At 44.8% G+C, this 15,033-nt stretch overlaps 1 protein-coding gene across 1 annotated transcript in view; it reads left to right on the top strand.

Annotated features, from left to right (window-relative positions):
• Positions 1-15,033, top strand: part of EFNB1 (ephrin B1) — an 81,519-nt gene that overhangs the window by 44,085 nt on the left and 22,401 nt on the right. Inside the window, exon 2 of the mRNA XM_077473966.1 lies at positions 8,844-9,121. Coding sequence (XP_077330092.1) covers positions 8,844-9,121 — 278 coding nt within the window. The remainder of the gene's footprint in view (positions 1-8,843; positions 9,122-15,033) is intronic.

The following is a 15,033-nucleotide window of genomic DNA, read 5'->3' as shown; positions in this document are numbered from 1 at the left end:
CTGGTAGGAGAGATGCAGTGGACCACAGCCCACCTTTGATGTAGCCTCGAAGGCCTGTGCCACGGGGAAAACCCTTCATTATACGAAGGTGATAAACTGCTGATCAGAGGGACCTGGGAAGACAACGAGAGGGTAGGGATAGCATTTTGGTTAGCAAAGGGTGAAAACGAGCCGAGATTACTATGGAAACCAGTTTCTGCCTGGCTGGTGCATCTTGTAAATCCATTTAGAAGCCACAAAGTGGGTGGGTGTAGAAGCACATCAATAGGGGCCGGTGTGTGAAAGAGGAGAGCTTATGTGTGTCTGGAAGGGGGCGCCCCTTGAATGGGCCGAGAGAGCAGAGACACAAAGGAGGCTCTGCCTGGCCCTTGTCTTGGACAGTCCATTAAGAGTCGCCCTTTAACCTTAGACAATGGAGCCATACTTGTCTCAAGTATATAAGCTCATTCATTCTTGCCATCCTGGCTTCTGGGTGGGGTTTTTTTTAATTAGCAGGGCCGGTGTTTGGTTCTCACAGTAAAGATACTTCTCCGCCCCAGTTGTTGTACCATCGTTGCCATAAAAGACCCGGTACAGATGGGCATTGTGGATGGACGAAGTTATGGGGAAAAGGGGCAGAGCCGGGTTTGTATAGCCGGGGAGCCTCATATCTTAGCAGGTTGCCCCTTGAACATGAGCAGTAGCACACAGTCATCTAGATCTTTGTCCTCTCTGGCAGCGTGCCGCCATTATCTGCTCAAGTGCTGTAGGATGGTGATTTCAATGGTATATGATGGCGTATATTGACTGTGTGTGTGTGACCTAGAGAGCTAGGCCGATGGAAACCCAACAACTGAAATATCATCATGACATGTTAATGCAGCTTTCATTTTAAATAGTCCCTGGTGACCCAGCCATGGAGGACTTTGTACCGGCACCTGTCATAGGGTGACGAAATGTTGTTCCTGTCTAATTTTTGTGTTGTCGCACAGGCTGCGGTGGCGACGACATGCATTACGCAGGCGTGGTCTCCTTGTAAAAGGCGATGCGTCCACCATTGGGAGTTCACAAAGTGTCTGTAAAGAGGCTGTAGAAGATCCGATTTACTGAGATGAGGTTTCTTTTCTTGCTTTGTTAGTGAATGATGCTTCTGAAGTTTCAGAAGCTGCGTATTTGTCGTCTTGCTACAGTAACTCAGGATAAAAAAAGTGTGTGTGTGTATAGGAGATCTTCTCTATTTATATTGGACATCCATTCCATGACCTCTCCTATAGGATTGTGTAGGAGAGATTCCATATGTTTTAGATAGGATGTCTATTTTGTGAGCTCTAGTGTAGGATTGTTTGGACAAGGTTGGAAAGTTTTGGCCCTCCAGCTCTTGCAGAACTACAAGTCCCATTGACAGTCTTGCTTGGGAAGTCTTGCTGGTCCCTCACGGGACTTGAAGTTCTGCAACGACTGGAGGTTGATACTTGTTTTTCTCTCCATTGTGCATTTAGATGGCATGTCTTTTTCCTTGAGCTCTACTGTAGCACTGTTGAACAGGGGTAGGCAAACTGCGGCCTCCAGCTGTTGAACAAAAACTCCTATCATACCTTTTTGGTCTGGAAGTCATGCTTGTGGCTGCCAATCTTGCAATGCCTTGGGATGCCTGGATTTATGCAGCATCTGGAGGTTCGAAGTTGGCCAACCCCTGGTAGGGGAAATGTACTCTAAATGGGACTACTATTCCATGACCTTTGCAGTGTAGGAGAAAAGCTCTTTGCGCTTTAGTTGGATGTCTCTTCCATGACCGCTGGTGCAGAGTTATCTATACTTTTAGATGGGACTTCTATTCCATTACTTATTGTGTATGAGAATAGTTCTTTTGTATCTTTGGGACATCTATTCCATGACCTCTAGTGCAGGAGAAGTTCTCTACTACCCAGCAGGTCATGAAAGACCTACAACTAAAGTAAAGTTCCTTGTACTTTTTAGATGTTTGTTTTTATGACCCCAGTGTAGGATTTTGCAGGCTGTTATCAATACTTTTAGATGGGACATCTATTCTATGACTTCTAGTGTAGGAGACTCTTCTTCTTCCCAGCCCCCCCCCCCCCCCCCCTTATTTATTTATTTTTTTGATGGGACAACTTTTCTGACTTCTTCCAGTGGAGAACAGTGTTCTCCAAACTGCGGTCCAGATGTGGTCCTTTGCTTGCCTTTTTATTCGCCCTTTGGGGCACTGTTTCTTACCCTGATGCCAACAACGGGGCACTATTTCTCCTCCTAATGTCAAACATGGGTCACTCTTTGCTCCCAGTGACGCCAAGGCATTTTCTACTCCCACTGCCCAGTCTAGCCCCTCTAAAGCGTGTAGGACCATAAACTGGCCCTTTGTTTAGAAAGTTTAAAGTTCCCTGGTGTAGGAGAATTGTTCTTTGTACCTAAGATGGGTAGTCCATGACCTCTAACGTAGCTTTGTGTAGAAGTTATCTTTACTTTAGATGGGATGTCTATTCTGTGACCTCTAGTTAGACCAGTTCCTTTGTACTTTAGATGGGACGGCTATTCCATGACCTCCAGTGTCGGGTTTATGCAGAGGAAATTCTCTGTTCTTTAAATGGGATTTATATTTCATGACTTTTTTTTACTGTAGGCTTGAGGTCCCCTGTTTAGAGTTCAGGTGAAGCAGATGAAGCTGGAGAATGATCCCTCTTCAGTTATTCTTGGAGATTTAGTGGGTTCTGTTCATCTCATTTCCATCTCCTGCTCCGTTGCCAACCTCCCTCCCCAGCCCCACCCCCTCTGTGCCAGTCTTTATGCGGCTGAATGGGCGAGGAATGTAATCCGCATTATACGCCTTTGATGGTTAACTTCCCCACTTCATCAGGATAAGGGGAGTTGCGGGGACATGAGAGGGGGCTTGTTTAGGTTCTCTCATATGCAAATGAAGGCCATTGAGTGCTGTGGAACGTAATGAGATAACACATCTTCAGAGACCCCAGCACAATTGTGGAAATCCTAAAACAAAAGCCGATCCGGGACGTGAAAAGGATTTTGCCAGGCGGAGACTGAGGGTGATCCTTGTTCTCTCCCACCCCCACCCCCCTCCCGACACACAACAGATTTTTTTTTTTTTTTCCCACCCCCAAAGGAGCCAAAAGCCCCAGGGATGTGCCACTATACTGCTTTAATATTCATGAACTTGTCAGTCTGACGTTCTATTCTGGAAACTCTTACAACCATTGTGTATCAAAGAATTTTCTTTTATTTGTTTAAAGCGGACCTTTCAGTAACTTCAAACGTTCATGAATGAATTTCCCGAAATTTAATTTTTTCTTCTAAGAAACAAACATACTTTTTTTTTTTTTTTTATCATTTATAAAGCCATACTTGAGCTTCACTCAGTAACTTTGCCTAGGCTGAGATGTCATCTGTCGGCTGCAGGCAGAAGGAAGGATTTTCCCAGTCTCCTTTGTAGCAAGTCACAAAGTGAGAGGCTTTCTTTTGCTGCTGTAAGGTAAAAGTCGCACCAGGGCAATTTTGGAAGCTAGTTTCCCAAAGAGCTTCAATGCTCAACATCAACATTTTTATTCAGAGGTGGTTGGTCACCCATGAGGGTCATGTTGCTCAGAAAAGTATATAAGCCTCATTGGGGCAGAGTCGCTTTTTTTTTTTTTTTTTTTTTTTTTTATAGACTTCGATAGGAGCACCTGAGAACCAGTTTTTGCGCCTCCCCTTTTTTTTAGTACAAACTTTTTCACTGGCTAAAACGAAAATCCTCAAGCTTAACAATTCCAGGGAAAATAACGTGCGTACTAACATTCATAAGTTTGCAGAAGCTCGAACCTAAAGAATTCCAGGTATACACCATACCTGTGGAATCACTCTAGAACAGTGATTCTCAACCAGGGTTCCTCCAGAGGTTGCTAGGGGTTCCTTCAGCATTGGGCAATTTCTGCCTCTCAGATAAGTTCCCACTGACACCATTGATCTTTAGTTATCTGTAAGGAGGTAATTCTTCCCAGTGACCAAGTGTGATGACCATTCCTCTCACTGACTATCACACTAATGTATCATGAGTTGTAGATTTGTAATCTTTTGCAGGGGTTCCTCGAAACTGGAGAACTATTTCCAGGGTTCCTCTGTGTTGAAAAGGTTGAGAGGCTGCTCTAGAAGCTGGAAATCTCTGTAGGAGGCAACTGCTACTACAGTGATCTCCACCAGCTTCTGGCTCTTGCTGGATTGCAAACGGAGGAAGAGTTGGCCACTGGGCTGCCCAGTTAGGGGATGCTTTGCATCTCCTCTGTGATTGCAATAGTTCCGTAATTGGCCAAGGTGGAGAAGAGTCCACCTGACTCTCAAACCTATCCAACCAGAGAACGCTTTTGAGAAAATGCAAAGCGATCTCTGGTGCCCGTGCTGGATGGCAAACCACCTGCATTCACAATGCAGCAGGGCAGCTACTCAGAAGTGTAGTAGCAGTACCCACGACAGTGATTTTTTTTATTTTTTTTCCAGCTTCTAGAGGGAATCTTTAGGTATGGTGTATACATAGTTGGCCCAAGCTGGAACAATTTTAACTATCTAAAAGTTTGAAAGGCTCAATATTATCTAGAGTCTTGGTAGGGCTTCTGCAGACTGAACTATAAAGGGGAGAGGAACCATTGTAATAACAAACCACCATCCTTGGCATTTCAGGTCTATTGAGCCCACATAAGGGCAAAAAAACGAAATGTCGAGGGTGGAGTGGTGTGCAGAGCATGGAAGGAGAGGGGCCCTATAAAGGTTTGTGCAGGGCATGGCAGAAAGTTTTTTTTTTTTTTTTTTTTTTTTTTTTTTTTTGCCCCAAGTGGGCTTTTTAATCTTTCTCCTGCTATGCTGCACACTGCTCCACCCTCGGAATGAGCAGTACCACCCTATGCATTTCAGCCCCTATAAAGAGCCCACTCGGAGCAAGAAAGCTGAAATAGGAAGGGTGGAGAGGTGTGCAGCGCACAGCAGGAGACAGACCCTATAAAGAGCCCACTCGGAACAAGAAAACAAAGGGTGGTGCTGCCCGTTTTTAAGTGTTTTGTGCAGAGCATGGCAGGAGAGTCTTCTTGCTCTGAGTGGGCTCTGTATTTGGTCTTTCTCCTGCTGTGCTCTGCATACCTCTCCACCCTTGGAACGAGCAGCTCCACCCTTCGTATTTCAGTTTCCCTACCCCAAGTGGGCACTTTATAGGGTCTTTCCCCTGCCATGTTCTGCACACCATTCTACCATTTAAAATAAGCAGCACCACCCTTTGTATTTCAGTTTTTATTTTTTCTAGCCCAGAGTATGCTCTTTATAGGATCTTTCTCCCACCATGCTCTGCACACTACTCCACCCTTGGAACGAGCTGCACCACCCTTTTTGTATTTCAGTTTTCATGGCCCAAGTGAGCACTTTATAAGGCCTTTTCCACCTTCATGTTCTGTACACCAGTTTAACCTTAAAATAAGCAGCACCACCCTTCGTAATTCAGCTTTCTTGCCCCGAGTGGGCTCTTTATAGGATCTCCCTCCCACCATGCTCTGCACACACCTCCCCCTGTTGGAACGAGCAGCACCACTCTTCGCGCCCCCCCAAGTGTGCTCTTTATAGGATCTTATTCCCCTCGCCATGCTTTGCACACACACCTCCACCCTTGGAGTGAGCAGCACCACCTTTCGTAATTCAGCTTTCTTGCCCCAAGTGGGTTTTTTTTTTTTTTTTTGGGTCTTTCTCCTGCCGTGCTCGGCATACCGCTCCACCCTTGCCGGCAAACACATTAAACGCACACATTTATCACACAGCTTGTGAATCTTGCCTGGTAACAAAGCAATTCTTGTTTACCCAACTCAGAGGGATCATTTTTCAGACCTCACAAATCCCCTCTTCACCTTTCCCATCAGAAAACACCTCCCTGAACAATAAGAAAATTGGGGCCTGCCACCTGATAGCTCTCCCAAGGAACCGGCCAGAGAGGAATGTGCAGAGCTAACAGGCTCTTGTGAGACGGCCTTTGTGCTGTGCGTCTGAATCTGCTGGGGACGCCCTGCCGAGGCTTTATCCCATCCCCTGGAGACTGCAATATATATATTTATGTGTAGAAATATATCTTTTATGTAGACCTAGAAGACTCCAGGCCTTCCTGTCTGCCAACCGAGTAAAATATTAACCCACTTCTTTCTCTTGGACACGAAGCGTAATCAAAGTTCCATAGGATCAAAGTAGGGCATGTGCTTGGCCCGTTCTGCATGTTGTACCATAAATTCGGTGGGAACTTGCTCTTAATTAAATGTTTTTCATATAGAAATTGTCGCTTTTATGGCTCGGATTCTTGGTGCTCTGGCACCGTTGCCGTGATGAAGCCTGTACATTCTATCTGTGCGTGAAGACCATAGAATAAAGTGTATGTGAATCTTGAAGTTGGAGTCTACATCGCATTGTCCCCCTTTAAGGCCATTGCTGTTTATGAAATGCCACCAAGACTGTTAATCTCCAGTGATCCTGCCAGTATTCCCTGGAAAGAACCCTTCCTGTTTCTAACTGATCATGCTAGGCATTTAAGGAGGTCTGTTCCAGCGTGGTCACTTTGCATCCTTTCTTCCTGCTTTTGGAGCTACTGGTCACCATTATTTTATGCTGTCTCAGACTTCCCTTTAGTACGCCTTGTGAGAGGAAACTTTTCCAAAGCAAGGCATACTGCCGTCTTGGTTGTCACCAAAACCTTTGGTAGCGCTTTTTTACCATTCTCTCGTTTTTTCTTTCTCAGGATTTCTTTCTGTCTTGGTGACCATGGTCATCGGGACACACGGGTTGAAGCTAACTAGTGGGGATACGGACAGCAACACAAACTTGGCAGAAGGTCCAACTCTTCTCTAAGCTACGCTCTTCTTTACACTTTGCCTGGTATAACAAGATGAACTACCATAGCCCATGCTAATGTGTGATTGTTGATGCTGAAAACCCACATGGGTGGCTGCCTGGCTTAAATGCAACTTTACATAAGGAAAGTTCAGGTACTTCTATCAATCATCTGTTGGCCCCTGTACAACCATGCAGAGAGTTGTTCTGTGTTGGCGTGAACCCTACTTTCTGCATGGTAGAACACAGGATTGTCCTCGCCAGTATCCGTCTAGTTGACTACAAAGTCCCCTGGGTGAGGGTGTATTGCATAACTGCAGTGCAGTCTTATGGCATGTCCAGGATCTGGCCATATTGTCTGGCAGAGGTTCCTGAATCTGGCCAAGCAGTATATGTGTGTGTGTGTGTGTGTGTGTATCCAAAATATATTTTTCAGTTTGACATGTATAGCTGTATACAGTAGTCTTGAGCAAACCATGGTTTGTTGACTAGGTCAATTTTTTTATTTTTTGAGATCCTGCCGGAAACCACTTCACGATTGGCCATATCAAGTTACTGACTTTCAATTGGCAGATTGCTGTTGGTCAGTTGGGTTTGTAGGAGCCATGCCCTGATGAGCAGGCCAACTGGCAGCAGCTGTTTTGGGGTTTCTGGCACATGATCGTCAATTTTAAGGCAAGTGTGCTCAACCTGTGGCGTTGGAGACCTACAAGTCCCTTGTAGCTGTCAGCCTTGCAAGGCCGCATGGGACTTGTAGTTCCTTGACAGCTGGGGGGCCCCAGCTTGAGCACCCATGCCTTCAAGGGACAATTGCATGCCAGAAACCCCAAATGGCTGCTACCAGTTGGCCATTGGGCTGCTCATCAGGGCATGTCTCCTGCAAACCCAACGGCCAACTTGCTGCCAATTTCAGGCCTGTAACTTGATATGGCCATACAGGTAGTGCGGTTTCTGGCAGGATCTTCACTTTATTGAGTTTTTTTTTTTTTTTATCTAAGGATGAGCACACCTTCACATCTGTAGATGTTTGACCAGAATTTTTTGACATCTTACTACATGGCGGGTTTCCCCTAGCAGCATGCCGACCATTGAAGGTATCTGCAGCATGCCCACTTTCTGATCTTCATACACACTGGACCCATCACCTGTATGTTGAGGGCCCCCAGTTGGCAAACTCTGGCCTGAGGACAGTTGGAATGTGACTGCCTGTCCCGTATCGGCAGTAGATCCCTTGAACATGGGCGCTCAACCTGTGGCCCTCCAGCTGATCTGAAACTACAAGCCCTATCATGCCTCTGCCTTTGGAAGTCATGCTTGTACCTGGCAGCCTTGCAATGCCTGGTGGGATTTGTAGTTCTGCATCAACTGGGGGGGGGGGGGCTACAGGTTGAACACCCATGCCTTTTTTTTTTTTTTTTTTTTTTTTTTTTTTAAAAACATTTTCCCCAGTGTGCTTTTTTTATTTTTGTTTCCTCTCCTGCCTGACCTACTTGGAGCAGCACAGACCTTACAAATTTCTCACTATTACTTTTCTGTTGTATGCCAGGTGCCTGTACAGCCCGGGGGATGCCCACGCCTAGTTTCCATACAGGTTTTGATTATGTTGGGTGCCATCCAAATGCCAAACCCCATTACACATCCCTGCAGCGCACGGAGTTTATGGAGATTTGCAGTGCTACTTCCTCGCTGCCGGCGCTTGATGTTCCAGATAGCCTAATTTCGTGTGTCGGAGTTCTCTACTAGTTGGCCCATCCCCTTGCAATCATCGTTCTGTGACAGCTTTCAAGTAGCACAAACTGTACTCAGACCGTGTGGTTGAAAAGGGTGTCATGAAGTAGCAGGAGGTGTGGCGCGATGTGGGAAGTAGCTAAAGGTGTGATTGTATGGTAACAGATGGGAGCTTAGAAGGTGATTGCTGAACCAGTGATATGTGGGCGTTGGTACTAAACAAAAAAATCGGGCAGAAAGCTGAGGCATGATCTAATGATGGTTTTTGGTTTCCTCTGCAGGTTCCTACCAGGAAAGGGCTTGGTTATACACCCAGCGATCGGAGACCGATTGGACATTATTTGCCCTAAGGGGGAGCCATCGCGGCCTTATGAGTATTACAAGCTGTACATGGTTCGCAAAGAACAGGCTGAATCCTGCAGCACAATTATGGATCCCAATGTCTTGGTTACGTGCAACCAGCCGGATAAAGAATTTCGATTCACCATTAAATTCCAGGAGTTCAGCCCGAACTACATGGGCCTGGAGTTCAGAAGGAACCAGGATTACTACATCACATGTAAGTGCCTCTGCAATTCAATGGGAGGGCAACGTGGCTGCCATGTTCAGCCATACCGCTAGTCTTCCTATAGCTATGACTGTACAATGCGTTATTAAACCTGATCATAGTGCGTTGGGGCATTTTTAAAGGCTTTGCATAGGCATGACCCAAACCTCCCTCCACTTTGTGCTGCATCTTTGTACACACAGAAAAATTATGGCAGAAAAAGACCAAGTAGTCCATCGAGTCTGGCCATATATCCTATTTTTTTTCTTGAGTATAGATCGGTTTGTCCCAAGCATATTTAAAACTATTTATTGTTGACCGTTATTCCAAACATCAACTACCCTTTCAGTAAGATAATACTGTTGCATATTGAGGTAGGGGAAAAAAAACACAAGTCCAACCCGTGTGTGTGTGTGATTGTCAGTATTACATTGTATATCCCTGTATGTTGTGGTTCAGTTGCTTATCTAATAGTTTCTTGACATTACTGATGCCCCCCCTGCTGAGACCACCGCCTGTGGAAGGGAATTCACCATCCAGGGAATTCCACATCCTTGCCGCTCCTACAGTAAAGAACCCTCTACATAGTTTAAGGTTAAACCTCTTTCCTTCTAATTTTGAGTGGCCACGAGTCTTGTTAAACTCCCCTTCCGCGAAAGTTTTCTCCCTATTGTGGGGTTACCAGTACAGTATTTATACATTTAAATCATATCCCCTCTCAGGCGTCTGTTCTACAAAGAGAATAAGTTCAGTGCTTCAAACCTTTCCTCATAACCAATATCCTCCAGACCCTTAATTAGTTTTGCCCTTCTTTTGTACTCGCTCCATTTCCAGTACATCCTTCCTGAGGACTAGTGCCCAGAACTGGACCGCATACTCCAGGTGCAGCCAGACCAGAGTCTTGTAGAGCGGTAGAATTATCGTTTTATCTCTGAAGTTGATCCCTTTTTAATGCAAATATTCTGTTTGCTTTGTTAGGCTCAGCAATGCTAAGCTGCTGCTATCATCTACTAAGACATCCAGGTCCTTTTCCATTCTAGACCGACCCCCCCCCCCCCCCCCCCTCCAGTCTATAGATTGCATTCATATTTTTGCCACTCAAATGCGTCATTTTTCTACATTGAACCTCATTTGCAATTTGTTTAGATCTTTTTGCAAGGTTTCCACATCCTTCCGAAGAAGTTATTTTATCTGCTTAGCTTAGTCCGCAAACACAGAGATCGAACTGTTTACCCCATCCCCATCCTCCAGGTCGTTTAATAACAAATTAAATAGGGTTGGTCCCAGCATAGAACCCTGGGGGACCCCACTACCCACCCCTGACCATTCCAAGTACTCCCCATTTATCCTCCACCCTCTGAACTCGCCCTTGTAGCCAGTTTTCAATCCATGCACTCACCCTATGGTCCATGCTAACTGACTTAATTTCAGTACAGTAAAAGTTTATGGGGAACTGTGTCAAATGCTTTTGCAAAATCCAGATACACCATGTCTACGGGCCTTCCTTTATCTAGATGGCAACTCTCCTCCTCGTAGAAGCTTAATAGATTTTTTCTCTTCTTTTTTTTTTTTTTTTTTTTTCGGCAAGAACGATTCTAATGATACGTACTTGTTACTAAAATCTTTGTGTGTATATAGTCCCTTATTCCCTCCAAGAGCTTGCATACTATTGATGTTAGGCTAACTGGTCTGTAATTCCCAGGGATGTAGCTTGGGACCTTTTTTAAATATTGGTGCTACATTGGCTTTTCTCCCATCAGCTGGGTACCATTCCAGTCAGTAGACTGTCAGTAAAAATTAGGAACAATGGTCTGGCAATTACTTGACTGAGTTCCTGAAGTACCCTTGGGTGCAAGCCATCTGGTCCCAGTGATTTATTACTGTTAGGTTTCCCAAGTCTAATTTTTTAATTCTGTCCTCTTAACCATGGGGGTGCTTCCTGTGATATGTCTTGAGGATAAACACTGCAGTTTTGGTTACTGAAGCCCCTCGATTCCCTCGTGAAGACTGAGAAGAATAAATTCAATACCTTGCCCATCTCCTCCTCCTTTGTAACCAGATGTCCTTTCCCTATCTTTATGGGATCAATATGGTCTGTCCTCCTCCTTTTTTACATAAAGAATTTCTTGAATTTTTTTCTGCTCTCCTTTGCTATGTATCTTTCATGTTCTGTCTTAGCCATCCTTATTGCACCCTTACATTTCTTGTGGCATTCTTTATAAAGTCTGACTGCTGTTGATCCCTCAACCTTGTATTTTTTTTTTTTTTTTGAAGGCCTTCTTTGCTTTTATATGCATTTTTACATTGGAGTTAAGCCATCCCAGGACTCTTGTTCGCTCTCTTAAATTTATAACCCAATGGGATGCATTGGCTAATGCCGTTATATAATGTATTCTTAAAGCAAACCCATCTCTCCCCGTGTTTTATTTTTATTTATTTTTTGTTCCTAAGATTTTATCCCAGTTTATGCCTACTACCAAGGTTTGTAGCTTAGGGAAGTTGGCTCTTTTGAAATTCAGTGTCTTTGTATTCCCCTTATGTTTTCTATTTTTGTGAAAGAGCTGACTGTGTGCACATGGAGAAGGGAGCAGATATACAGAGTTCTGTAGTCCAGAGTAGAACCCAGGCAGGGTTGACAATGGTTAAAGCGGGAGTCCGCCTTTGTTTGTGTGGGTTTTTTTTTTTTTTTTTTTGTTTTAAAAGCCAGCAGCTACAAATACTGCAGCTGCTGACTTTTAAAATAATGACACTTACCTGCCCAGCACGCCCACGATGTCGGCACCCGAAGCCGATCTCTTGATCGTCTCTTGGGTGCTGCCGCCGCCATCTTGGCTATGGGAATCAGGAAGTGGAACCTTGCGGCTTCATTTCCCGGTTCCCTACTGCGCATGCGCGAGTTGCGCTGCGCAATAAGGATGGTCCCCGCTGTCTCTGGGATCCGTGTGTTTCCCAGCAGACAGCGGGGGACCTTCGGAAAGGGGCGTAGATTCTGCAGATATCTATGCCGGAAGTGGGTGCTGATACCTGTACTGTACAGGTACCTGCACCCCCCTCTCCCTTGAAAGGTGCCAATTGTGGCGCCGGAGGGGGGAGGGTTCCAATGAGCGGAAGCTCCACTTTAGAGTGGAGCTCCGCTTTAAGATTTGAGGTACAGCATTGCCAGCCCATCGCAGGAAGTAAGGAGACGCTGAATTTCTGACAGGTCATCTGGTATGTTGTATATTTAATTATGAAGGCTAGAACGGTACACCAGCCATTAAAAGCGCAGGGTATAGGATAACTCCTTCGTACTTTCCATGCTCGCTCAACAAAATGTCCAACTATACATAAAACTGGGCTCAACATTTCCTGTTTGCCATGGTGACTGAAGGAGAAAACCCTCTACTGACCAGGCCATTAAGAGACTCCTCAACTGCCTAGATACTCTGGGGCTGTCCCAGGATTAAACCAAGGTCCTGGCGTCACCTGGATCCAGGACATATAACACTGCTGCATGCCGGAACCCTAATTTTACCACCAAATATCAACTCTATAGTAGTATTGTAAGGTGCTGTGACCCTGGCCATCCGTACTTGTAATTGCCCCTGGCTTTTATCTTTTGGAACTGCCTCCTTTTTTTATATTGGAAAGACTTTACCAAGTCTAAAAATATTTACATTGTTCTGCTACCCTCCAAAAAAACCTCCCCCTTGATGCAGAAAGAACCTTGGCTTTAGCTGTTGGGCCTATAATGAGCCTAAATAATGCAACTCTAATCCTCTATCGCCATTTGACCATTGCACCCATATGAGATTGTTGGACCGTCCATTGAGTTGCTCTCCTCTTCTTTTTTTTTTTTTTTTTTTTTTTTTTTTAAGCTTTTAACCTCCTCCAGTCTGGGAAGGCCACAAGGTTTTGGAAGGCGTTTGTGGGTATTTTTGTACCCATTTGTGAGGTCAGGTACTAATGTCAGATTGGAAGACACTAGGCTCACCATCGGCATTCCAGTTCATCCCAAATGTGTTCAGTAGGATTGAGGCCAATGCTCTGTGCCATTTCAACTTCCTCCACATCAAACTGGTCAAACTTTTTTTAAATACATGGTACCACTTTTCTGGGAAGGTTTCCAGCAATATTTTGAATGCGTCTTTGGAAATTTGTGTCCATTCAGCCAAAAGCGTTTGTGAGGTCATGTCCTGGTGTTGAGACGACCTTGCTCACAATTGGGGTTCCAATTCATCCCAAAGGTGTTCCGTAGGATTGAGGTTAGGGCTCTGTGCAGGACACTCAAGTTCTTCCATGACCTCAAATCTACTGAACACCTTTTTTGTGATGAGAATAACTCATCCCAAAGATGTTCTATAGGGTTAAGGCCAGGTACTGATGCCGGATGAGAAGATTCCAAAGGCCTTTCAAAAGTTGGGTTGAGGTCAAGTCTCTGTGAAGGACACTCGAGTTCCTCCACTCCAAACTGGTTAAACCAGGTCTTTATGGAGCTGGCTCATTTGTGAGTTCAGGTTCTGATGGAGACAACCTGCCTCCAAGTTGGGCATCAGACCAGGCTCACAATCTGCTTTCCAATTCATCCCAAGGCTGTTCAGTAGAGTTGAGATCAGAGCTCTGTGAAGGACACTAGTTCCTCCACTCCAAACTGGTCAAACCATGTCTTTATGGAGCTGGCTTTGTACTCTGAAGACCCTTTACTGTTCAACCATGACTGTGCCCTAAACTGTTATTACAAGGTTGGAAGAGCACAATTGTCTACAATGTCTTTGTATAATGGCATTATTACCAGGACCCTTCACCGGAGACACCTGAACCCAGTTGGAGGGAAGCCCTCATACCTTTGGTCATGTAGTGGATGTAATGGTCATGTACGAACACGTGTTTAAGTTTTTTTTTTTAAACTGTACTTTTTAAAACATTTGGTGTTGTCAGTTGACTAGTACAACTGAATTATGTCCAAGGTCAAGCTAGCTGTGCATATGTAAATGCCTTATTTCATTGCATTTTTAGCAGTAGAAGACCTCTATAGATCTAATTAGTCCTTCTCAAATATAAAAAACAAGTTAAAGAAAGTTGTCTCAGTAGAGATTTCGTGTAGAAAATGTAAATGAGACCTGAATTCTGTTCAGTGTTGGGTCCTTCAGTATAATTAAAGTGCCTATGTTTCTCACCAGTCTTGTGTGAAATGTGCTCACGCAGCAGTGTGGAGTACATCTCAAGTATTCCCCTTAGCGGGGCTCATGGCCTGTTAAGTAGAAGGGTTTCTGCAGTTTAGGGTCATGGTAAGGTTTATTGCAGCCCAGGGCACTGCAATAAATGTAAACTCTTCCCCCTCCTCTTGCAGTAGTAATGATTTGTATTGCTTAGACTGTGGGAACTATATGAAAGGTGGATTTCGTTCAAAAACCTCATTTGTGTGTACTATCTAAGCCAAGCAGCGATGTGTTTCATGTTTTGTAATTGCTGAAATGTTTGCAGTTAGTGCTTTGAAGGTACACGTTGAAGTATATGAATCATGTCCCGTCTGTTTCATTTAACGTGTTCTGTTGGGGTCGTACATATACACTAGAAGGCCGAAGGCCTGTGGACACCTGACATCGCACTATAGTAGCTGGCTGGACATTCTGTTACAGAACCATGGCCATTTATTAGGTAGTTGTCCCGTTCCAAAACCATGGCCATTGATATGGAGTTGCGTGAGCCCCCCCATAGCCATTGATATAGAGTTGGCTATGAAAGCCTTCACTCTTCTGAGAAGGCTTTCCACCAAAGGTGTTCTGTAGGGGTTAAGGGCAGGTACTGATATTGGATGAAAAGACCTTATACCAAAGGTCTTTCAAAAGTAGGGTTGAGGTCGGAGCTCTGTATAGGACACACAAGTTCTTCCACGCCAAACTGGTCAAACCATGTCTTTATGGAGCTGGCTTTGTACACAGGGG

The sequence above is a fragment of the Lithobates pipiens genome, unplaced genomic scaffold (assembly GCF_037356315.1).
Source record: "Lithobates pipiens isolate NorthernLeopardFrog02 unplaced genomic scaffold, aLitPip1_a1.2 Scaffold_1, whole genome shotgun sequence".
NCBI classification, from domain to species: Eukaryota; Metazoa; Chordata; class Amphibia; order Anura; family Ranidae; genus Lithobates; species Lithobates pipiens.
This window is presented reverse-complemented; position numbering and strand designations above follow the sequence as displayed.